Source organism: Phacochoerus africanus, chromosome 6 (assembly GCF_016906955.1).
Source record: "Phacochoerus africanus isolate WHEZ1 chromosome 6, ROS_Pafr_v1, whole genome shotgun sequence".
NCBI lineage: Eukaryota > Metazoa > Chordata > Mammalia > Artiodactyla > Suidae > Phacochoerus > Phacochoerus africanus.
The window spans coordinates 14,553,589-14,579,233 of NC_062549.1; the positions used below are offsets into that span (position 1 = coordinate 14,553,589).

The 25,645-nt window shown below is 41.6% G+C and overlaps 1 protein-coding gene across 2 annotated transcripts in view; it reads left to right on the forward strand.

The window, feature by feature from the left end:
- Window positions 1-25,645, forward strand: part of WASHC5 (WASH complex subunit 5) — a 69,218-nt gene that overhangs the window by 6,458 nt on the left and 37,115 nt on the right. The window contains exons 2-10 of one of the 2 annotated variants that reach the window (XM_047783263.1): window positions 802-1,109; window positions 2,042-2,187; window positions 2,854-2,938; window positions 3,816-3,916; window positions 6,198-6,390; window positions 9,887-10,039; window positions 16,630-16,743; window positions 19,683-19,854; window positions 25,140-25,267. In XM_047783263.1, the coding sequence (XP_047639219.1) occupies window positions 924-1,109; window positions 2,042-2,187; window positions 2,854-2,938; window positions 3,816-3,916; window positions 6,198-6,390; window positions 9,887-10,039; window positions 16,630-16,743; window positions 19,683-19,854; window positions 25,140-25,267 (1,278 nt within the window). In that variant the 5' untranslated portion in view covers window positions 802-923. Of the gene's footprint in view, window positions 1-801; window positions 1,110-2,041; window positions 2,188-2,853; window positions 2,939-3,815; window positions 3,917-6,197; window positions 6,391-9,886; window positions 10,040-16,629; window positions 16,744-19,682; window positions 19,855-25,139; window positions 25,268-25,645 lie in introns of those variants that run through there. The other variant, XM_047783264.1, reaches the window with a different exon arrangement.

The window sequence follows — 25,645 nt, forward strand, 5'->3', positions numbered from 1 at the left end:
TAAAATATTTGTCCTTTAGAGTCACCCTGAGACACATTTCTCAAGAATGTATTTGTCTCAATAATAAGGGTCTCCTTGGAGTTCCCATCGTGCCACAGTGGAAACGAACCCAACTAGGAACCATGAGGTTGTGGGTTTGATCCCTGGCCTCACTCAGTGGGTTAAGGATCCGGTGTTGCCGTGAGCTGTGCTGTAGGTCACAGGCGCGGCTTGGATCTGGCATTGCTATGGCTCTGGCGTAGGCTGGTGGCTACAGCTCCAATTAGACCCCTAGCCTGGGAACCTCCATGTGCCACGGGTGTGGCCCTAGAAAAGGCAAAAAATGTTAATAATAATAAGGGTCTCCCATACTTGACATCTGAAAAAAAAAGCATTTTAAAGGTTGGTTCCTCATCTAATTCTAGAGGATTTTAGGACATAGTTATCTTTTGCCAAAGGTAAAACAAGTAGCACAATTCCTGTTAGGAAAACTCAATAATCTATGCCCAATTTAGGGCACCTGGGAACTACACAGGCCCAATGGCTCCTCCTTCCCAAGCTCAGGGATCAGCTGCCTCAGATCGCTTCTCAGCGGGGGGAGGTGGATAAATTGTTGAGAAAGAGGCCAAGACTAGTAATTTAGCAAAGTCCCCCTACAAGGAAAACATGAAGAGTGGAAATAAATGCCCTCCCTCCATTCAGAATTCATTTTGTGTGGTAATTCTTTTAGTGAGTTTGGGAGAAAAACATTGTATATATATTTCACATCCTTAAATTTTTTTTCTTTTTCTTTTTCTTTTTCTTTTTTTTTTTTGGATACAGGTTCTTTAATGGAGCAGCAGATGCATCAGCAGACCTGGTTTCATCTGATAATTTACAGACCCCAGCTCTGAGGCCAGTTACCGTCCCACGGGCCAGGCGCAGAGTAATTGGTTATTCTCACAATGTTAGACTTTCTAGCTGAGAACAACCTCTGTGGCCAAGCCATCCTAAGGATAGTTTCCTGTGGCAATGCCATCATTGCTGAACTTTTGAGGCTCTCTGAGTTTATTCCTGCTGTATTCAGGTTAAAAGACCGAGCTGATCAACAGAAATATGGAGATATCATATTTGATTTCAGCTATTTTAAGGTAATAGTCTTCCATGGCTTTAAAAACAAAAAAAAGCACTGTCTTTTCTAGAATACTATTCTTTCAGAGTTTCTGCTGTGGCACAGGATCCGACTGCAGTGGCTCTGGCTGCTATGGAGGCAAAGGTTCAATCCCCTGCCCAGCACCAGTGGGTTAAAGGATCCAGTGTTGCTACAGCTGTGGCTTGGATTCAATCCCTGGCCCGGAAACTTCTATATGCCCGGGTGTGGCCATAAAAAATTTTTTTAAATCGTGCTTTCTCTGGGAACCATGAGACTCTGAAAGATTAACTGTGGAGCAAGAGTTAAACAAATCTTTTCAACCAAATTTAATATTAGCTTAAATAATATAAACAAACTGCAGAATCCCTAACATTATAAAATCAAATTTAAAGAGAGAACTCTGGTATAATGTATGTCACATTGGAGTGCCCCACATTTAAAAGCTGCTAGGAGTTCCCATTGTAGTTCAGTGGTAATGAACCCACCAGTATCCATGAGAACTCAAGTTCAGTCCCTGATCTCGCTCATGGGCTAAGGATCTGGTGTTGCTATGAGCTGTGGTGTAGGTCAGAGGTGTGGCTCAGATCTCATGTTGTTGTGGCTTTGGCATTGGCCAGCGTCTGCAGCTCCAGTTCAACCCCTAGCCTGGGAACTTCCATATGCCACCTGTATGGCCCTATAAAGACAAAAAAAAATTAAAAATTAAAAGAAGCATGCTAATTATGGTTGCAATTCAAGTTTATTTCTTTCAAAGGGATTTTATATCTAGGCTTCTGTTTATTTCTGCTCCTCTGCTTTCAATTTTTGATATCCTTTTTAGGGTGTAAGAACACATTTTTTAAAAGACTGTTAACCACTTGTTACCAACGAGTCTATTGTTTTTTGGCTCTTTTATTGCTGTTTCACATAAATGTGTTTTTTTCTTCATAGGGTCCAGAATTATGGGAAAGCAAATTGGAAGCTAAGCCAGAGCTACAGGATTTAGATGAAGAATTTCGGGAAAACAACATAGAAATTGTGACCAGATTTTATTTAGCATTTCAAAGTGTGCATAAGTATATTGTAGACTTAAACAGGTATTTACTAATTTAGTAATAGCTTATTTTGCTAGTAAATAATAGAGAGGGGAAAGGGATGTATTAGGACTTTTACACCTTTCGGAGTTACTAAAAAATATACAAGCTTATGCCATGGATAATTGTCTTTTCCTTCCAGTGGCAACAGTCACCTTGAGTATTTTAGAGATGGGTCCTAATTGCCTACACTCGTGAAGTACAGTAATCATCTTGGTTTGTAATAAGTCATTTGGTTTTCAATCTTGATCCTAATCTAGTATATTATATAGGAGAAGTTTTAAAAGAAGGAACTTATTTTTATAACATTGGTAACCATAGCCATCCTTTTTGTCCCTAGCCACACAATACTGTCTTCCTTCTAGCCCTTAAGAATTCATTACTTATTAGCTTTTAAACTAACTCTTCCATGTTTTTATGCCATTACTCCCAAGAGATTTATAATTCATAAATCAGGACTAGGGAATATTCTTTTATCATGGAGTGGCTCTAATCACTCTGAATTCCAGCCCACGAATCTATTCGTATGCACGTGAATGGCCACAAACTATTGTAGGCCAGAATGCCTAGTATCTTGCCTAACCTTTTACAATTCTTTTCTTTTCCTTTTTCAAAGATACTAACATTTTCATTGTCAATGAATAACTTTCTCTGGGGTTTCATTTCTAGATATCTAGATGATCTCAATGAAGGTGTTTATATTCAGCAAACCTTAGAAACGGTGCTTCTCAATGAAGATGGAAAACAGCTTTTAGTAAGTAGTAGTGACCATGTAAAATAAAAATTCAAGAATGTCACACTTTGCCTTACTTTTTTTCCTGGAAGTCATGAATCCATATAGCATATCTTTCTTGAAAGAGAAGCAAAATAAGCTGATAATTATCTTCTAACTGGTATATCTTTGTCTAAATTTAGAACATAGTAGACTGAACAGAAATAAAAATGAATCAAGACTGGAGGAGTTCCCATCGTGCCACAGCAGAAATGAATCTGACTGGGAACCATGAGGTTTCGGGTTCGATCCCTGGCCTTGTTCAGTAGGTTAAGGATCCGACGTTGCCGTGAGCTGTGGTGTAGGTCACAGATGAGGCTCGGATCTGACATTGCTGCGGCTGTGGTGTAGGCCTGCAGCTGTAGCTCTGATCGGACCCCTAGCCTGGGAACCTCCATATGCCGAGGGTGCTGCCCTGAAAAGACAAAAGACCAAAAAAAGAGAAGAAGATTATGTGGAGGTTATGCGCCTCCTCTTCTATCTTCTTTCTCTTTTGCATCCTAGACATCTAGACTGGTACCTGGTACATCCTGATCACTTGAAAAGTGTTTATTGAATAAGTGAATGACACAGAGGTTTTCATAGTATTGGGATTCCATTTTGGTATCCCAAGCAAAATATGAAAAAATCAACCCACTGAAGGATAATCATTTTAAATTAAAATGTCTTTCACATAAACTTTTCAAATCCCATTCTGCACAGAAGGGGAGAATCCTTTGGGAGAGAATCTGCATTCTCCTTGTGATATAAAGCTTTTAGGAGGAATGGGAACAAAATGCCTTTTAAAGCATTATCAACTCCACTCTGTAAGAAAGTGTACCCTTGTGACCTTGGCTGTTGTCTCTTTTTCTTTTCATAGTGTGAAGCACTGTATTTATACGGAGTTATGCTCCTGGTCATCGACCAAAAGATTGAAGGAGAAATCAGAGAGAGAATGCTGGTTTCTTACTATCGATACAGGTATCCCCAGGCTAAGACGACACCTTACAAAAGCATTGATCTCGGTAAAATGCAGCGTGGGTTTCTATAGTACTTTTATTGTCAACAGCAGCAGTATGATCTAGAATGCCCGAGTATAAGATTCTTATCTCTCTCCTGAACATAATCCATATGTGGAAATGTAACAATTAGTCTAAGTTTTATATCATCATGGTAATAGATTCCATATCATATCATCTATTATATATAAATAATTTATATAGTATAGGTTATTCAAGATAGAGTATCGTGTCCACGATGACCCCTCAGTTTTTTGAAAAAGGAATCTGAATATTTTTTACCTTAAAGATAAATTTGGAGATTTTGGAAGTCTAATTTTTTTTTTTTTTTAATTTTCAACTATTGCTCCTTGGCAAATATAAGGAAATGAATGAGTTTTCTGTTGTCATTTTCTGGTTGATGAACTTGGAAAAGTTAACACTCAGGGACAGGTTGAAAGTGATTTCTCAACCGTATGTATATAGAAACAAAAGCAGAACAAACAGTAGCACAGCCAGTCACATGTTACGTACGTCCGTAGAGAGCTGAGACTTCAAGAAAGATGTCTCATAAACAGGACCCACCTTAACCAATTGGGACTTCAGTCCCTAGCACACAGTTTTCAGTTTGCTGAATTAATACATCTGGCTACTTGACGTCAGAAATAGAATTCAGGGAAGAAGCGGTCAGCAGAAGTCAGGAATTTGCGCTAAAGATGTATGGGCTAGAATTAATATTTTCAAACTTACAAATGAGGACAAAATAGGTAAGGCAGGGATGCAGATCGTCAACAGAGTGGGGATTGTTTGGGGACGCTGTGTTTTCAGCGGCATTCGGTACTGCTGCCTCCTCAGCAGCAAGTTAATCTTAGGCTACTCAGCTAGCTTGTTTCCTTTCAGCTCTGTGAGGATGGGAGGAGAGAGTCCACCAGCAGATGTAATTCATTCACATCAGTTTGATCAGGAGCTGTTTGAACATCCATGTTTTTTAAAACGAACTTCAAATGGTTGTGCCTCTATTTCCAAAAGTACCCAGAAAAACAAAAACAATAAATAACCAGAAGAAGAAGGAAAGAAAATTTGCTAATAAAGCCCAGCTTTGACAATCCAACTTTGTCCCTATCGCTAACTACAATGGCTAATTTGTTAGAATGTGAAGATCCGTTATTGAAGAGACACAACAATGACAAGTCAGAGTAGGAGTAAAGGAGATTCTTGTATCAGATAGGAGGTCATCTTCAAGTCTAAGTTTCTTTGAGTCTCTGAGGGATTACGACTTCAAACCACCAGGAAAATCACGGATGTCTTGATTAAGTCTCTGTAGAAGGTTTACCTTACCAAAAACAAAACAGAACAGCTGATCTATCCCAATTGAAATCGGCATGATATTTTCTTTTTTTTTTTTTAATTTATGAAACATTGGTACAAGGTCACATTTTTTATCCACAATTGTGAAATCCAAAGAGCTCTGACCAAAAACCATGCATATACACACATGCATGCTGAGTAACTACTTTGGCAGCAAAACCTAACCTAACCTGAAATCTTTTGGAATCAGAATCTGACTAGAGCAGATACAAGGCTAGAGACTGTCTTTATTTATCTCACTTAAGTGATTGTTCATAAATATATCTTGGTCACGGAGTGCCATCTGAGACCTTGCTGGAGTATTATATATGATCTATGTGTCATGTTTCTCTTGAAAAATACTGAATCCCGGAGTTCCCGTCGTGGTGCAGTGGTTAACGAATCCGACTAGGAACCGTGAGGTTGCGGGTTCGGTCCCTGGCCTTGCTCAGTGGGTTAACGATCCGGCGTTGCCGTGAGCTGTGGTGTAGGTTGCAGACACGGCTCGGATCCCGCGTTGCTGTGGCTCTGGTGTAGGCCGGTGGCTACAGCTCCGATTCGACCCCTAGCCTGGGAACCTCCATATGCCGCGGGAGCGGCCCAAGAAATAGCAAAAAAGACAAAAACAAAACAAAAACAAAAACAAAATACTGAATCCCGAAGCAAATCCAGCCCCAAAGATTTCGGAAGAGGGATCATGGACCATTACATGAAACTGTAGGAACCCATCTGATGAGGTGGCTGTATTACAACAGGCTGGTTGAAAATAGAATTTTGAATCTCAGGGACATCAACTGACCCACAGTCATATTTAAAACTAAAGTCAGCTTATTAATTTCCTCTGCTTTGCTGGACTTTTGCATTTCTAACACGTGTGGTTGGTTTGATCCTTCATTTCCCGTGTGGACATGGCTCAGTGCTGCTCGGTCTTCTGCGGATTCGAATATGGATGATATTTGTAAGCTGCTTCGAAGCACAGGTTATTCCAGTCAACCAGGAGCCAAAAGACCACCCAACTATCCCGAGAGTTACTTCCAGAGGGTGCCTGTCAACGAGACCTTCATCAGCATGGTCATTGGTCGGCTAAGGTCTGATGATATTTACAACCAGGTGGGGGTTAAATCTGTTACAAAATCTGTCTCCATGGTTTAAAAGACTGATTTCACCGTCTCAATTATCCCTTTCTTTTCCTCTTCGAAAGAGTAAAAGCCACTAGAAACTATTTAAAGCCTTTTGAGCTGTGTTTTGGAATTACAGAGGAAAGAGATTAATTTGGGCAGGATTAGCGTTTTCAAGGAGGAGATGAGATTGGAGCTATTTTTGGAAAGCAGATGCATTTTTAAAATTTTTTTTTTTTAAGTTTTATGGCCACACCCAAGGCATACAGAAGTTCTCAGGCCAGAGGATTGAATCTGAGCCTCAGCTGCAACCTGCGCCACAGATGCAGCAATTCCAGATCCTTTAACATACTGTGCCAGGCCAGGGATCTGAACCGCTGCAGTCGGATTCTTAACCCACTGCGCCACAGCAGGAACTGCAAGAAGATGCCCTTTTTCAGGCATTCATTTAAGAAACAATTGTCAAGTGTACATTATGTACCTGTCCAGGTTCTGGGTGCTGGGGTTCCATTGCTTACAAGGCAAGCCATGGACCCCACTCACGATGAGCTTGTAACTGAGGAAAGAAGACAAACAACTAAAGAAGGTTGGGGGAGCTCCCATTGTGGCTCAGTGGTAATGAACCCAACTAGTGTCCATGAGGATGCAGGTTCAATCCCTGGCCTTGTTCAGCGGGTTAAGTATCCAGTGTTGACGTGAGCTGTGGTGTATGTAGGTCGAAGACAAGACTCCAATCCTGCGTTGCTGTGGCTGTGGCTCCAGTTCAGTCCCTAGCCAGGGAACTTCCATATGCTGCACATGTGGTCCTAGAAAGGAAAAAAAAAAAAAAAGAGAGAGAGAGAAGTTGGGTGTACTAGAAGAGAGTAAAGAGTTGGACCTGTGATAATTGGATATCATTTCTTACAGAGCTCACCCATTTGGTATGGTTCTTTAGTTTGCCTGATAATTTTTTGGTATGAGTATGTTAAGTGTAAAAAAAAAAAAAAAGAGGTCTTAGTTGTTATTTTTCTAAGACAACTCAAACTCAGGAGCTACCTATAGATACCGAGTTTCCATAATTTTTGTTGCCATTTATTGAGAATTCAGTATGAGCCAGAATCATAGGGGTTTTTTTTTTCCATATACTGTTTTCTCTATTTTTCACAAAAATCTTGTAAAATAGTGTCATCCTCATGTTGTCTTTGAGAAAAATAAGGCTTAGAGAGCGGAAATAGGAGTTCCTGTTGTGGCGCAGTGGAAAAAAATCTGACTAGTATACATGAGGATGCGGATTCAATCCCGGGCCTCCCTCAGTGGCTCTGGGATCCAGCATTGCCATGAGCCGTGGTGTAGGTCGCAGATATGGCTTGGATCCCATATGGCTGTGGCTGTGGCATAGGCCAGCAGCTGTAGCTCCGATGATTCAACCCCTAGCCTGGGACTTGCATATGCTGCAGGTGTGGCCCTAAAAAAAAAAAAAAAAAAAGTTTTTTAAAGGTTGTAAATAATTTTCACAAGGTCACCTAAATAGGTAGTCGAACCATGATTTGAAGTCAGGCCTGTATCACTTCAAAGCCCATGCTGTTTGTTCACTGCCTCTCATTAACCCTTCTATTAATGCTTCTGACTCTTAGGCAGTCCATTCTGTCCATGGCTTAAGGCAATGTGTTTCAATTTTCTCTTTTCCCTTCGACCTTGATTAAGAGGGGGGTTGAGCCATGGTTGGGCTATATGTCTACCCTTCACTCTGCCCGGCACGTCCCCCATCCCTGGCTGATTGGACCAGGGCAAATCACTTGACCCCAAATGGATCAGATCCCCTGTCTCGAGGAAATTTGGACTTGGGCCCAAGAAAAAATTTCTGGACGTGGGTTTACCCACAACATGCAAGACATGGAGTTTGGGGCAGCCTTATTCTGCCATGTCATGGAGAACAGTCTGGAGAAGGAGAAAAGTTAAACAAACCCATCCAAGGGAGAAACAAAGCTTTCTGGTTTGAAGCTCTAGGCCCTTCCAAAGACCTGGCCACATTCCTGCCTGCAGGCTCCATGTGACATCACTGTGCCTGTCCTTAATATTTTCCTCCCTTTCTACTCTTGAGCATCAAAGTGCTATGTACTATGTGCAGCCAAAGACCCCTAATCCATGAGGTGACAGAGCCCTGGGACACAACAGCATTTAAAAGGCAGGAAGGGAGTTCCCGTCGTGGCGCAGTGGTTAACGAATCCGACTAGGAACCATGAGGTTGCGGGTTCGGTCCCTGCCCTTGCTCAGTGGGTTAACGATCCGGCGTTGCCGTGAGCTGTGGTGTAGGTTGCAGATGTGGCTTGGATCCCGAGTTGCTGTGGCTCTGGTGTAGGCTGGTGGCTATATCTCCGATTGGACCCCTAGCCTGGGAATCTCCATATGCCGTGAGAGCGGCCCAAGAAATAGCAAAAAGACAAAAATAAATAAATAATTAATTAAATTAAATTAAAAGGCAGGAAGATTTGCAGCAACATGGATGGACCTAGAAATTATCATACTAAGTGAAGTTAGACAAAGAAAGGCAAACATCATGATATCACTTATACCTGGGATTTTCAAAAAGGATACAAATGAACTTAATTGCAGGATAGAAACAGACTCACAGACTTTGAAAAACTTAAAGTTATCAAAGGGGACAAGTAGAGGGGAGAAGGGATGGACTGGGGGTTTGGGATGGGCATATGCACACGGAAGTATGTAGAATGGCCCATGGGGACCTGCTGTATAGCCTGGAGAACTCTACCCAATCATCTGTGATCATCTATGTGGGAAAAGAATCTGGAAGAGAATGGATGTGTGTAAATGGATAACTGAATCACTTTGTTGTACAGCAGTAATTATCACAACCTTGTAAATCAACTGTACTTCAATAAAACTTGGAAATGTATATTATAGAAATAAACTAAAAGGCAGGCAGAAGAACACCCAGCAAAGCAGATTGAGAAGAGAGAGTGGCGTCTGGGAAACCAAAGGAGGAGAGAATTTTACTCCTCAGCGAATTTAGATGAGAGTGAGTGTTAAAAAGAAGCCATCGAAGTGGGTGACTATGAGTTTGAGGTTATGAGTGTGACCTTAGGAAATTCCATTGAGGTGATGGTGGGGGTCAGGTGTCTGTAAGTTGAAGAATAGCAGGAAATGAGAGATGGCAGCTGTGAGTGTCATTTTGAGAGCTTATCTGTGACGGGAAAGACACAGAAATGGACAACTAGTGGGAGACATGGGGTTAAATTTTTTTCTTTTTTTAGGGAAAAGAGAATTAGAGCAGAGTCAAGGACAGTCAAAAGGATGTCTTGTGGCTAGAGATAACAAGTAGAGCCCTGGTCACCAATGCCATAATCTGAGAGTTGCTTCCAATGCCCAAGATCCACAAACAGGATGGACTTTTGAGGGGCGGACATGTCCTAGAACTAGGTCATTTGTTTCACACATGTATTGAGCTGTTACTAACATCTGTCTCTCCTTGGTCCCATCTCTGTCTGCAGGTCTCAGCGTATCCACTGCCAGAACATCGCAGCACGGCCCTGGCAAATCAGGCTGCCATGCTATATGTAATTCTCTACTTCGAACCTTCCATTCTTCATACCCATCAAGCAAAAATGAGAGAGATAGTGGATAAATACTTTCCAGATAATTGGGCAAGTATTGCTCCTAGGATTTTTTCCTCTATAAAAAGCTTGTTGGAAAACTGATTTTTCCATTCTTTTGGTCTGTAATCCAGAGGTCCTAATGTTGAAATAATGAGACATAAACTTATCTAAGTAAAATTACTTAAATGTTTTGAAATTTTAGTAAGTCATTAACATGGAGTAAATCAGTAACATTTCCTTAAGGACCTATTTGTGGGGGTTTTTTCCCCTTAAATGGATACCCTCAAGGTAAAACCATGTGTTAAAAAGTATCTTGCTAAAAAAGTTCCCTTGTGACCCAGCAGGTTAAGGATCCAGCAGCAGCTGTGGTGCAGGTTGCAATGGCATCCCAGGTTTTGTCTCTGGCCTGGGAACTTCCTCATGCTGCAGTAGAACTTCCATATGCCACAGTATGGCCAAAAAAAAAAAAAAAATGTATCTTGCTTTAGCTACTGAGATTGCAACAAAGTTTACATAGGCATTCCTTTGTTGTTTTCTATTTTATGAATCTAAGCTGGAAGAAGTCATCTGATTTTTCATGTTGTAAATAACAATTACACTGTTACAACATGTTTTATCTATAAGCTTATGTTGATGGAGCTATTAAGGTTTGCATTACTGCAGGAATGCATTTGCAACTTTTTAAACATTGTTTCACTTAAAAATAGTCTTTAAAGTTTAAAACTGAGTTAATGTACTTGATGTATATGAAATGTTTTCATTGCACCTAGAGGAGTGCATTGGATCCCCATTCTCAGGTAGCAGGTTTTATTTCCCTTCTTACCAGCTCTTGAGCAACAGACTGTCTATAATGAGGGGCCTGAATGAGGAGCTTGACTGATGAGAATAGCCTACAATTTGGAGATGATGCTTCCTATCCACAAATGAATCATACTCATGAGCTGGGAGTTGAGCAACCAAGAGGAAAATTCTGAGTCTGGCTTCATTTACTTAATCTTAATAGAGAAGTTCTGGCCATAATGCCATACTGAGAACACTTTTAGAATTAAGGTCAAAGTCCAGTTACATGGTACTTACAAAACATATCCCCCCCCCAAAAAAAAAAACCACAGTGGTACAATGAAAATTAAGGAATTAAAAAAAAAAAAAAAAAGGAGTTCCTGCTATGCACACTGGGTTAAGGACGCAGTGTTCCTGTAGCCATGGTGTAGGCTGAAGCTGAAGCTTGGATTTGGTCCCTGGCCCAGGAACTTTTTTTTTTTTTTTTTCCCCACTGTACAGCAAGGGGATCAAGTTATCCTTACATGTATACGTTACAATTACATTTTTTTCTCCACCCTTGTTCTGTTGCAACATGAGTATCTAGACAAAGTTCTCAATGCTATTCAGCAGGATCTCCTTGTAAATCTATTCTGTTGTGTCTGATAAGCCCAAACTCCCAATCCCTCCCACTCTCTCCCCCTCCCATCAGGCAGCCACAAGTCTCTTCTCCAAGTCCATGATTTTCTTTTCTGAGGAGATGTTCATTTGTGCTGGATATTAGATTCCAGTTATAAGTGATATCATATGGTATTTGTCTTTGTCTTTCTGGTTCATTTCACTCAGTATGAGATTCTCTAGTTCCATCCATGTTGCTGCAAATGGCATTATGTCATTCTTTTTTATGGCTGAGTAGTATTCCATTGTGTATATATGCCACATCTTCCGAATCCAATCATCTGTCGATGGACATTTAGGTTGTTTCCATGTCCTGGCTATTGTGAATAGTGCTGCAATGAACATGCGGATGCATGTGTCTCTTTTAAGAAGAGTTTCGTCCGGATAGATGCCCAAGAGTGGGATTGCGGGGTCATATGGAAGGTCTATGTATAGATTTCTAAGGTATCTCCAAACTGTTCTCCATAGTGGCTGTACCAGTTTACATTCTCACCAGCAGTGCAGGAGGGTTCCCTTTTCTCCACAGCCCCTCCAGCACTTGTTATTTGTGGACTTCTTAATGATGGCCATTCTGACTGGTGTGAGGTGATATCTCATGGTAGTTTTGATTTGCATTTCTCTTATAATCAGCGATGTTGAGCATTTTTTCATGTGTTTGCTGGCCATCTGTATATCTTCTTTGGAGAAATGTCTATTCAGGTCTTTTGCCCATTTTTCCATTGATTGATTGGTTTTTTTGCTGTTGGGTTGTATAAGTTGTTTATATATTCTAGAGATTAAGCCCTTGTCGGTTGCATCATTTGAAACTATTTTCTCCCATTCTGAAAGTTGTCTTTTTGTTTTCTTTTTGGTTTCCTTTGCTGTGCAAAAGCTTTTCAGTTTGATTAGGTCCCATGGGTTTATTTTTGCTCTAATTTCTATTGCTTTGGGAGACTGACCTGAGAAAATATTCATGATGTTGATGTCAGAGAGTGTTTTGCCTATGTTTTCTTCTAGGAGTTGGATGGTGTCCTGTCGTATATTTAAGTCTTTCAGCCATTTGGAGTTTATTTTTGTGCATGGTGTGAGGGTGTGTTCTAGTTTCATTGCTTTGCATGCGGCTGTCCAGGTTTCCCAGCAATGCTTGCTGAATAGACTTTCTTTTTCCCATTTTATGTTCTTGCCTCCCTTGTCAAAGATGAATTGACCATAGGTGTCAGGGTTTATTTCCGGATTCTCTATTCTGTTCCCTTGGTCTGTCTGTCTGTTTTGATACCAGTACCACACTGTTTAGATGACTGTGGCTTTGTAGTATTTCTTGAAGTCTGGGAGAGTTATGCCTCCTGCTTGGTTTTTGTTTCTCAGGATTGCTTTGGCGATTCTGGGTCTTTTGTGGTTCCATATAAATGTTTGGATTGTTTGTTCTAGTTCTGTGAAAAATGTCCTGGGTAATTTGATAGGGATTGCATTGAATCTGTAGATTGCTTTGGGTAGTATGGCCATTTTTACAATATTGATTTTCCCAATCCATGAACATGGAATATCTTTCCATTTCTTTCCATCTTCTTTGATTTCTTTGATTAAAGTTTTGTAGTTCTCGGCATATAGGTCCTTTACGTCCTTGGTCAGGTGTATTCCGAGGTATTTGATTTTGTGAGGTGCAATTTTAAAAGGTATCGTATTTTTTGTATTCCTTTTCTAATGTTTCATTGCTGGTATACAGAAATGCAACTGACTTCTGAATGTTGATCTTATATCCTGCTACTTTGCTGAATTTATGAATCAGTTCAAGTAGTTTTGGGGTTGAGTCCTTAGGGTTTTCTATGTATAGTATCATGTCATCTGCATACAGTGACAGTTTGATCTCTTCTCTTCCTATATAGATGCCTTTCATTTCTTTTGTTTGTCTAATTGCTGTGGCTAGGACTTCCAAAACGATGTTGAAGAGCAGTGGTGAGAGTGGGCATCCCTGTCTTGTTCCAGATTTGAGTGAGAAGGCTTTCAGTTTTTCCCCATCGAGTATTATATTTGCTGTGGGGTTATCATAAATGGCTTTGATTATATTCAGGAATGTTCCCTCTATACCCACTTTGGCGAGGGTCTTGATCATGAATGGATGTTGGACTTTGTCAAATGCTTTTTCTGCATCTATTGAGATGATCATATGATTTTTGACTTTTTTTTTTGTTAATGTGGTGTATGATGCTGATTGATTTGCGTATGTTGAACCATCCTTGTGAACCTGGGATGAACCCTACCTGGTCATGGTGTATAATTTTTTTGATATGTTGTTGGATTCGGTTGGCTAAGATTTTGTTGAGAATTTTTGCATTTATATTCATCAATGATATTGGGCGATAGTTTTCTTTTTTGGTGGTATCTCTGTCTGGTTTTGGAATGAGGGTGATGGTGGCATCATAGAATGTCTTTGGGAGTTTTCCTTCTTCTTCAACCTTTGGAAAGAGTTTAAGGAAGGATGGGCACCAATTCCTCTTTATATGTTTGATAGAATTCGCCTGTGAAGCCATCTGGTCCTGGACTTTTATTTGTCGGGAGTGATTTTATGACCTCTTCAACTTCATTTCTAGTGATCGGTCTGTTCAGTTGGTCTGTTTCTTTTTGATTCAGTTTTGGCAGGCTGTAAGATTCTAGAAAATTGTCCATTTCTTCCAGATTGTCAAACTTGTTGCCATATAGTTGTTCATAGTATTCTCTTATGGTTTTTTGTATTTCTGCTGTATCTGTTGTGATTTCTCCTTTTTCATTTATAATTTTGGTTATTTGGGTTCTTTCTCTCCTCTTTTTAGTGAGTCTGGCCAGGGGTTTGTCAATTTTGTTCACCTTTTCAAAGAACCAGCTCTTGGTTTTATTAATTTTCTCTATTGTTTTTTGAGTCTCTACTTTATTGATTTCTTCTTTGATCTTTATAATTTCCTTCCTTCTGCTGACTTTAGGCCTTTTTTGTTCTTCTTTTTCTAATTCATTTAGGTGGAAGGTTAAGTTGTCAATTTGGGATCTTTCTTCTTTTTTGAGAAAGGCCTGTATTGCTATAAATTTCCCTCTGAGCACTGCTTTCGCAGCATCCCATAGATTTTGAGAGGTTGTGTCTTCATTATCATTTGTTTCAAGGTATTTTTTAATTTCCTTCTTGATTTCCTCATGGACCCATTGGTTTTTTAGTAGCATGTTGTTTAGTCTCCATGTAGTAGGTTTTTTCTCTTTCCTTTTCCCATGGTTGATTTCTAATTTCATGGCATTGTGGTCAGAGAAGATACTTGAGATAATTTCTATGCTCCTAAATTTATTGAGGTTAGCTTTGTGTCCCAATATGTGGTCGATTCTTGAGAATGTTCCATGAGCATTTGAGAAGAATGTGTATTCTGATTTTTTTGGATGTAGTGTCCTGAAGATATCAATTAAGTCTAACTTTTCTATTGTTTCCTCTAGGATCTCTGTTGCTTTATTGGTTTTCTGTCTAGAGGATGTGTCCATCGGTGTGAGTGGGGTATTAAAGTCTCCTACTATGATTGTATTCTCATCAATATCCCCCTTTATGTCTGTTAATATTTGTTGTATGTATCTGGGTGCTCCTATATTTGGGGCATATATGTTGACGATAGTAACATCCTCTCCTTGGATGGATCCCTTAATCATTAAGTAGTGTCCTTCTTTGTCATTCTTTATGTCTTTTGTTTTAAAGTCTATTTTGTCTGATATGAGCGTTGCGACTCCTGCTTTTCTGTCATGTCTATTGGCATGAAATATTTTTCCCCACCCTTTCACTTTCAATCTATATGTATCCTTTGTCCTAAGGTGAGTTTCTTGTAGGCAGCATATTGAAGGTTTTTGCCTTTTTATCCACTCAGCCATCAGGAACTTTTATATGCTGCAAGTCAGCCAAAAAAAGTAAAAAAGAAAAGAGAAAGATAAACCCAGCAAATGCCAACCCATAAAGAGCTAGAGAAAAAATACTAAATTACACCATAACAAATTTTTTTTTTAAAATATTAATGGGGGAGTTCACGTAGTAGCGCAGAAAGAAATCCGACTAGGAACCATGGGGTTTCGGGTTTGATCCCTGGCCTCCCTCAGTGGGTTAAGGATCCAGCGTCGCCATGAGCTGTGATGTAGGTCGCAGGTGCAGCTCGGATCTGGCGTTGCTGTGACTGGTGTAGGCCGGCAACTGTAGCTCCAATGAGACCCCTAGCCTGGGAACCTCCATATGCTGCAGGTGCAGCCCTAAAAAGACAGAAAGATGGAAAAAAATATATTAGTGGGAATAAAGAGTGATCATATATAAAATTTAAAAGAATAATGTGAAACAGCGCCATTCTTCTCATACAGATTTTGGGGGGACGACTTTAGTTTTTTGTTTTTGTTTTTTTTTTTGTCTTTTGTCTTTTTGTTGTTGTTGTTGTTGTTGTTGTTGTTGTTGTTGTTGTTGCTGCTGCTATTTCTTGGGCCGCTCCCACGGCATATAGAGGTTCCCAGGCTAGGGGTTGAATCGGAGCTGTAGCCACCGGCCTACGCCAGAGCCACAGCAACGCAGGATCCGAGCCGCGTCTGCAACCTACACCACAGCTCACGGCAACGCCGGATCGTTAACCCACTGAGCAAGGGCAGGGACTGAACCCGCAACCTCATGGTTCCTAGTCTGATTCGTTAACCACTGCGCCACGACGGGAACTCCTGGTTTTGTTTTTTTAACAATTATGTTAGCATGTAATGGGTTTATGTCGTTTTAAATGGATTGATAAGTTTTTTAATTTTCTCAGTTTTAGTGTATAATATATATATATATATATATATCAATAGAGATGACCCACATTTGGAAAATAAAAAGTTCTTTGGGGTGTTCAATAATTTCTCAGAGTAAAGATGAGATAAAAATGTCTGGGGAAGCCACTACTCTAGTCAAAGTCTCTTTTTTCTTTCACCTTTCATTTTTCTTCATCTGGGAATCTTAACACACAGCAGTGTGAAAGGAAAACCTTATTTTAGTTATTTTCCCATGAACAGTAGTATTTAATAGTCATTCTTGTTCCCAAGTGCTCATAAGGGAGACCACTTACCTGTATATTTGGGAAATCTTGGCTTTTCATTAGATTGGAATTTAAACTTGAAGGAATGGGTGATTTTTTTATAATGTTGTATTTTCCCAACACCTTGCCTTGGAGTGAGTGAGCATTGAGCAAATACTGAATGAATATCTCCTCTTTCAGGTAATTAGTATTTACATGGGGATCACGGTTAATCTAGCAGATGCTTGGGAACCTTACAAAGCTGCAAAAACTGCTTTAAACAATACTTTGGACCTTTCAAACGTCAAAGAACAGGTAGGTTCTGGCTGATCGAGATTGTCAACTGCAAACCTGCTTTGATGGGGTGGGAAATGAACTGAGTAGATATCCCAGACGATTTGGAAGATGTCCTTGTAGACATTGTAGCGCAACGATTAATGAGAAGTGAATTTCGCATGCCAGAATAAGACAGTTATAGATTTTTAACTCATATGGGCTGTATAAATGGTAGACTTGGATCCTAAGGAAGAGTCGATACCCTAAGGCAAACCATGGTGGAGTTCCTGTTGTAGCTCAGCGGGTTAAGGACCCAGCGTTATCTCGGTGAGGATGTGGATTCAATTCTGGCCTCCCTTAATAGGTAAAGGATCCAGCATTGCCACAAGCTGTGGCATAGGTTACAGATGTGGCTTAGATCTGGTGTCGCAATGGCTGTGGCATAGGCCACAGCTGCAGCTCTGACTTGACTCCTGACCCGGGAACTTCCATATGCTGCACGTACATCTGGAAAAAGAAAACGGAAAAAAAAAAAAAAGGTGAACCAGTATGACGTATGGCCCCAGTTGCCTTTCATTTACTCTTGCTTAGAGACTGTGTCCTTAGGGAGAGAGCTCTCTTCCCCAGTAGCTAGAATCGTAATGCTTTCACCAGTGCAGTGGGTATTAAAGGTGGTAACTGGATGTAGACAATAACCCTTTTTGCTGTAATTCAGACTCATTTCTGGTGTGTTAAGTAAGAAACAAGACTAAAGACAGTTATCTCCTTAAAGCTTAAACGGCTTGGAGTTCTCCCATTGTGGTGCAGTGGAAACAAATCCAACTAGGAACCATGAGATTGCTGGTTCGATCCCCGGCCTCGCTCAGCAGGTTAAGGATTTGGTGTTGTCGCGGGCTGTGGTGTAGGTTGTAGACACGGCTCGGATCTGGCATTGCTGTGGCCCTGGTGAGGGCAGGCAGCAACAGCTCGGATTAGACCCCTAGCCTGGGAACCTCCATATGCCGTGGGTGTGGCCCTAAAAAGATTTAAAAAAAAAAAAAAAAGTTGAAATGGCTACATTCTGTCTCTCTGATGAGAATCCAGAGCAAGAAAGAAATACTTGAGTAAACAGAGGAATCAGAATCTTTTCACTGGGGAGCCTACTTGACATTTCTGAACAGTGATTATCTCCCTCCGCCCGGCTGTCTGAGGTTTGAAGTTTCCAAGTGTGGATAGAATAATATTGATTCAAGGAACTTCAGCATGTTTTATTCAAATAAATTGAATTGCATAAATAATGAAAAAAATAATTTCAATTTTGGCACGTCTCCTAGAAATATATTAGAGAAAGTGGCGTTTCCATACTTACCAGCCTCAGAGCATTAATTTTCCACTACTAAAATTCCTTTCCAAAATCCCATCTTCTCATTTGAGACATCGCAAGGTCTTCAGAGGCTTCTGTTGAAACATCTTGTGGTCATTTTAAATTAACCTGACTAGGTTAATGATGTTTACCATTTAACTCTTGCTTTAGGTAAAGCAGAATGACCAAATTTCCAAAAGGCTGGTCAGTTTTAATATACTGAGGTATATTTTTTAAGCTTCTATGCATAGAAACTCATGAGTGTTTCTGTTCTGCTCCACCTCCTTTGACAATAATAATAGGAAGAATGGGCAGTTTAGCTTCTGCCAAATTTGTGTCTCTTTCTGTCCAAGTTAGGAATAGGAGGGATCCAGGAACCATCTGATCCAGGTCTCCAGTTTATGTTTGGAGAAACCAATACACAGAAGTTAAATCCAAAGTCAGGAGTTCCTGTCGTGGCACAGAGGAAACAAATCCAACTAGGAACCATGAGGTTTCGGGTTCGATCCCTGGCCTCGTTCATTGGGTTAAGGATGCGGCATTGCTGTGAGCTGTGATGTAGGTCGCAGACGCAGCTCAAATCCCAAGTTGCTGTGGCTGTGGTATTGGCCGGCTGGCGGCTACAGATCCAATTAGACCCCTAGCCTGGGAGCCTCCATATGTGGCCCTAAAAAGACAAAAAAAAAAAAAATCCAAAGTCATACCAATATTTCTAGATGTTAGTCTTTTAAGTCCAATGCTCTTTTCAAAAAGGTCTGATAAACCACTTACCTTTGAGCCTTATCAACTGTAGCATATGTTACCTGTCTCATATAGAAATGTTATTTTTTGTCAAGGGATTCATTTGAATAGATTGCCTTTTGAGATAAATAATTCCTTAAAATGTAACTCAATGTGAATTTGGTACACCCACTATGGAAAACAGTGTAGAGATTCCTTAGAAAACTAAATATAGAGCTGCCCTATGATCCAGCAATCCCACTCCTGGGCAAATACCTGAAAAAAACTACAATTCAAAAAGATGCATGCACCTGTATGTTCATAGCAGTACTATTCACAATAGCCAAGATGTGGAAACAACCTAAATGTCCATCAACAGATGAATGGATTAAAACGATGTGGTTCATATACACAATGGGATACTACTCAGCCATAAAAAATAACAAAATAATGCCATGTGCAGCAACGTGGATACCACTAGGGATTCTCATACTAAGTGAAGTCAGAAAGACAGATATCATATGCTATCACTTCAATGTGGAATCTAAAATGTGGGACCAATGAACCTATCTGTAGAACAGAAACAGACTCACAGAAATGGAGAACAGACTTGTGGTTTCCAGCGGGGAGGAGGGAGCGAGTGGGATGGATGGGGAGTTTAGGTTGGTAGATGCGAACTATGACATTTAGGATGGATAAGCAATGAGGTCCTACTGTACAGCACAGGGAACTATATCCAGTCTCTTGGGATAGAACAGGATGGACGATAGTATGAGAAAAAGAAAAAATATATATATGTATAACTGGGTCACTGTGCTCGCTGTACAGCAGAAATTGATGGATTGTAAATCAACTACACTTTAACCCCCCCAAAAATATTTTTTAAATGTAATTCAAGTTTTTTTCCTTTTCCCAGGCAAGCAGATATGCGACTGTCAGCGAAAGGGTGCGTGTACAAGTGCAGCAGTTCCTGAAGGAAGGTTACTTGAGAGAGGAGATGGTTCTGGACAACATCCCGCGGCTTCTGAACTGCCTGAGAGACTGCAACGTCGCCATCCGATGGCTGATGCTTCATACAGCTGACTCAGGTAACGCACAGAAGGCCAATCACTTGTGTCCCTCCATGTAAAGGCACCCTGAATCAAGATCTCTGCGTGATGCAAAGTGGTTTAGCCTTTGGATGAGGTTCAAGTTGCTTTTCTAACTCATTTTTACTGCACTTTGCACATGGCAGTGGCCCAGAACAGCCCCTGTGTCAGTCAGGCCCCATTAGGTGCTTAGGAATATGAGGAAATTTACCCCCCCCCCCCCGGCCCCATGTTTGAGGAGGAGTTTGTCTCTGGTTAGGCTGGGGAAATCAGATAACTGTAGCTATAGGTCTGTGGTCAGCAGAGTAATGCCAGCCCTCCCCAAGATGCCCGTGGCCTAGTCTCTGGCACCTGTGGGCATGTTACTTGGCAAAGGGGGGGGGGGTTCAAGTTGCAGATGGAATTAACGTTGCATATCAGCTGACCTTAAAGTAATTAGATTATCCCATTGGGCCCAGCATAACTGCACATATCCTTAAATTGGGAATAGAGAGGGAGTTCCCATTGTGGCTCAGCAGAAGTGAATCTGATCAGGATCCATAAGGATGCGGGTTCGATCCCTGGCCTTGCTCAGTGGGTTAAGGATCCGGCATTGCCATGAGTTGTGGTGAAGGTCGAAGACAAGACTCAGATCTGGCATTGTTGCGGCTGAAGCGTAGGCCAGAGGCTACATCTCCGATTCAACCCCTAGCCTGGGAACCTCCACATGCCGTAGGTGCGACCTTAAAAAGACAAAAAAAGAAAAAAGGAAGTACCAAAAAGTGAGGGCCCACTCTGCTGAGGAACAGGCCAGACCAGAGTGCTTAATTAAGGCAGATGGGGTCTTAATCTTTTCTGGGTCCTCGCTGAGACTCTGTCATCCGTCAAGTTCAGAAATTTCACAGACTGTGTGAAACACCTCCACAGGGTCCTGGTTCGGGGAGTTCCCCTGTAGTCTAGTGGTTAGGACTCAGTGCTTTCACTGCTGCAGCCCAGTGTGATCCCTGGTCTGGGAACTGAGATCCCACATCAAGCTGTTGCATGCAGTAGCCAAAAAAACAAAACACAAAAACCCAGTTTAATGGTAGAAAAACAAGTAGGTTGGACTAACACCTAAGGTTATCCAGAGCTGACACAGTTCCTTATACTTAGTAAATGCTTGATCCCCACTCATCACTCATGTGTTCCCTCGTCCAGAGCCACACACCCCTGCCCCTGAGTTGTGTCATTCAGCAGCCCTGTAAAGCCAAGCCTTTTGATTTTCACTCAACAAATTTTCTTGAGCATCTGCCCCAGACCCCCTTTGAATACCTCCTTCCTCTTTCAGGTAAGGCTGCATCTCTCAAAACTCTCCAAGCCAGATAATTCTGCAGACCCCCTGATAACACAGGAGCCCCACCTCCAGCCCTGAGGGCAAGGTGCTCTCCCCACTTCCTCTCACTGCCCCAGGCTCCCACGAGGGCTCAGCCTCGACAGCGGCAGGTGGCTGTCCTCATCTTTCATCTCTTTGAAAACGAGTGGAATTTCTCCACAGCCTTCCCTCTTCATGCTAAAAATCTCCAGCATCTTCCACCTTTCGCACAAAGGCTGCTCTCCAGTTTTTGTTTTGCTGTGTTTTGTTTTCATCACTTCACTTGCTGGCCTAAATCTCTGTCCAATGTACAGGTTACTCACATCATGGATACCGTGCCTACAGTTTTTAATCATCTAATGGATCTGTCTTTAACCAGTTGAGTTTAGGTTTTGCATAAACTCCAGCGCTAATTTGAGGGCTTGACTGCACTGACTCAGTTTATAATCTTCTTTACCAAAAGTCATACATTCTGTAGCAAGTGAACAAATCAAGCTGTCACTTTATCCTATCATAAAGCCAGTTGTGGGTTTCCAGTGACTCAGCCTCCTCTTCATCTTCTGGATGACTGTGCCTGACAGCCATGCCCATATTCTGGAAGCCAGTGGTCTCCTGGCTTTATGCCCCTGCCAGGGACAAGCTTGCCCAGAGGTCTCTGCTTTTATCTTCGGGCACATCTGTTTTCCATTTCTGAGCTGGCAGTTGTCTGACCTGATTGCACAAGGTCAGAATTTACCAGAAACAGATGATTTGCCTATCTGGTTGTGAGTCATATGTGGGGAAGCAACTGCTTATTTAGCTTTTATGGTGCCTTGGCCCTGGTGTACAGAAGGGAAGGCGTATTTCTCACATGTCCTCCTGTTAACCTGCTGAAAGCTTGTCACCTAGGCTTCAGATGCCTGTGCAGTGCCGTGCAGCTGCGGAAGAGGCAACCTGAGCCAGCATTGAGTAGGCCAGGCCGGCTGGCTACCCAGGTCTGACCCTGAAGTCCCCACGGTTCTAGAATCTGTTCCGTCATTTCTCTGGGTCTGAATTCTTGAGGGTCAGATCTTAGAGGATCAGGCCCTGAGGAAACTGCAGCCAAATCTAGTTTATACCAAGGAACTACTTGTTAATGCACAGTGATGTCCCCTATCCAAAAATGAAAGCAAATTAGTACCAGAAGATTTCTTCTAATTCTTTTTTTTTTTGCCCTTTTTTTGCCTTTCCTAGGGCCGCACCCGCAGCATATGGAGGTTCCCAGGCTAGGGGTCCAATCGGAGCCGTAGCCACTGGCCTACGCCAGAGCCACAGCAATGCCAGATCCAAGCCACGTCTGCAACCTACACCACAGCTCAGAGCAACGCCGGACCCTTAACCCGCTGAGCAAGGCCGGGGATCAAACCCGCAACCTCATGGTTCCTAGTCGGATTCGTTAACCACTGCGCCATGACGGGAACTCCAGATTTCTTCTAATTCTTTAGATGAATTAGAATTCATATAAAGACAAGTAGAATGCCTTAAATTGGGGGCTGGGGGTTTTTTTTTTTTGCTTTTGCTTAGTTAGGCAAATAGGAAGCTGAAGATTTGTCTCTTGTGTGGTCATTGTCATCAGTTCCCATGTATTTCTTCCTAGGTGGTTCTGGAGAATGCATGGTAAATCAGAACGCTGAAGTTTCCCATGAAAACTGAGCCTTTCTCCAGGCTGTCTAACATCTCCTCCTGATGGAGTAGCTTGGAAATCGTTATATAAAAGAGCTTTGCAGAGTTCCCTTCATGGCACAGTGGTTAACGAATCCGACTAGGAACCATGAGGTGGCGGGTTCGATCCCTGGCCTTGCTCAGCGGGTTAAGGATCTGGTGTTGCCGTGAGCTGTGGTGTAGGTTGCAGACGCAGCTTGGATCCCGAGTTGCTGTGGCTCTGGCGCAGGCCAGAGGCTACAGCTCCAATTAGACCCCTCGCCTGGGAACCTCCATATGCCTCGGGAGCGGCCCAAGAAATGGCAAAAAGACATAAATAAATAAAAGAGCTTTGCTCAGGCTTCCCCACAACTGAAGTATCAAGAATACCCCCAGCATGTGCTCATAAAGCATGGTCGTTTGTACACACCGGACATCCTGAGATGCCGGTGGAAGGGCTAGGAAAATGGAAACAAGCACAGGAGTCACTACAGCAACTCTCAGGGGTCTTGAACTTTATCAGCTGTGAACTTTTTGGGAGTGCTTATTGTCTTAAAGTTTTTATTTGGACTTTACTTGCAGTCTAAGTAGCTTGTACTTTTTTGCCCTGTCCTATTTTCTTATTCCTTCTTATGTAAGTAATTGACCCTGTAAGCCAGTTTCATAACAGCAACATTTTTTATCCTATATGCTTTTTTATGTAGTGTTTGTTTTATTTGAAATAATTTAGCATAGCAGCTGAGTAGATGACCAGGGGATTAAGGTATCTTCTGTTTTATCTTGGGGTTGGCCACTGACTAATTTCGTGACCGTGGCCTTGTAGCCATAACCCCTCCAGGCCCAGGTGGCAAATAATCCATGAACCTCTGAGTGCCAGCCATGTCTTTACAAAGAGGAGAATGGTCTCAGGTCTGGTTCTTCCTGTTTGGAGGTGCCATATCTTTGTATGGGTAACCCTGCTTCCCTGTTGTGTCGCTGGCCCCCAAGACTATTCCCGGCTTGATGCTTTACTAGGAAGACTCAGCATATGCCTTCCTTTCTGCACACCACAACCAAAGCAACATAAAAGCTAAACCAGCAGTTGCTTTCCCCACAGATGACTCACAACCAGATAGGCAAGTCATATGGCTATGATTTGTTACAGGGAAAAGCTAGAAAGCAAGATCGGTAAAGGGAAAAGGTGCCTGGGGTGAAGTCTAGAGGCAACCAGGCACAAGCTTGTAAGAGTTCTCTCCCAGTGGAGTCACACAGTGTGCATCTGATTCCCTGAGCAATGAGTTATGACAGTACATGTGAAATGCCGCCAACCAGGAAAGCTCATTAGAAACTCCTTGCCCAGGGTTTTTATTGGGGGCTCATCAAGGCAGCCTCTATCTGGCAGGTGCCAAAACTCCAAACTCCCAAAAGAAAAGCAATGTTCCTCATAAACCATATTGTTTGTAAAAAGAGTTAAAGTGTAGGTAGGCCATTCTTACCAATTCTCAAAATGGTGAGAACTCTCCCCAAATCTCAGTTCCCCAAAGCCAGCCAAGAGGCTACCTTGCAAATAGACCTTTTGCAAGATAACAGTCTCAGGCCTGCTATGTTAATAACTCTTTTCTGCATACCTGTCCACAGTCGAATGGCTAAGAGATCAATGCCTGAAACAGAAGCAGCTTCAAACATACAGGATACAACAAGGCCAACCACATAGGAAATGGTGCCAAAAGGCTCAAACCATCATATTGGACAGTTGATAATAAAGCAACTCTAGAGTGCTCACAAAATTTGGAACCCCTGTTCTCAGTTTGCTTTTATCATTCAACAATGTATCAGGACGTTTCATGTCAATGTCATATTTAACAGTTCAGTTGTATGTACGCCATCACATAGATATAATTTATTTACCATCGGTTACTGATAAATATTTTACTTACTGCTTTTTTTTTTTTTTTTTTTTTTTTGCTTTTTAGGGCCAAATGTGCAGCATATGGAAGTTCCCAGGCTAGGGGTCAAAACTGAGCTGTAGCTGCCAGCCTGTGCCACAGCAATGCCAGATCCAAGGTGCGTCTGCCACCAACACCACAGCTCATGGCAACACCAGATCCTTAACCCACTGAGAGAGGCCAGGGATCGAACCTGCATCTTCACTGTTACTAGTCAGGTTTGTTACTGCTGAGGAATAAGGGGAACTCCCTGCTTATTATTTTTTGAATGCTTAAAAGACGAAAATGAAAGTATTTAAGAGTCTATCTTATTTACTATGGATATTTTCAATGCATTTAATAATTGGAAACTCTTTTCTTTCTCTTTCTAGCCTATGACCCAAACAACAAACGCCTTCGTCAAATCAAGGACCAGATTCTAACAGACTCTAAGTACAATCCCAAGATTCTATTTCAATTGCTCTTGGATACTGCACAATTTGAGTTTATCCTCAAAGAGGTAAAAATATTGAGTGACCTGAATAATTGCTAAAGTCTTAGTTTTTTATGCTTCAATTTTTTTAAAAAAATTAGGATTTAGTAGCTGTGTCTCTGATGCAGGTACAGATTCCAACTGTCTGAGATAATTCTTACAGGCAAAGGACAAGATTAAACCAGAAGTATTTAGTGCCCGTCGTCATTAGGGATGCAGGGATGGGGAAGTGTGCAGAAGACAGTGGAGGTGACAGCCTCATGTGGAATGTGAACAGTAATCAGAGAATCCCACCCGTGAAAATGTCCATAAAAACTGAGGTGTACGCTCTCCAAGGGAGAGGACCCAATTCTCTCCCTAAAACAAAGGATCCTGTCCTAGCTTGGATGACTTCCCAGAAAAGCC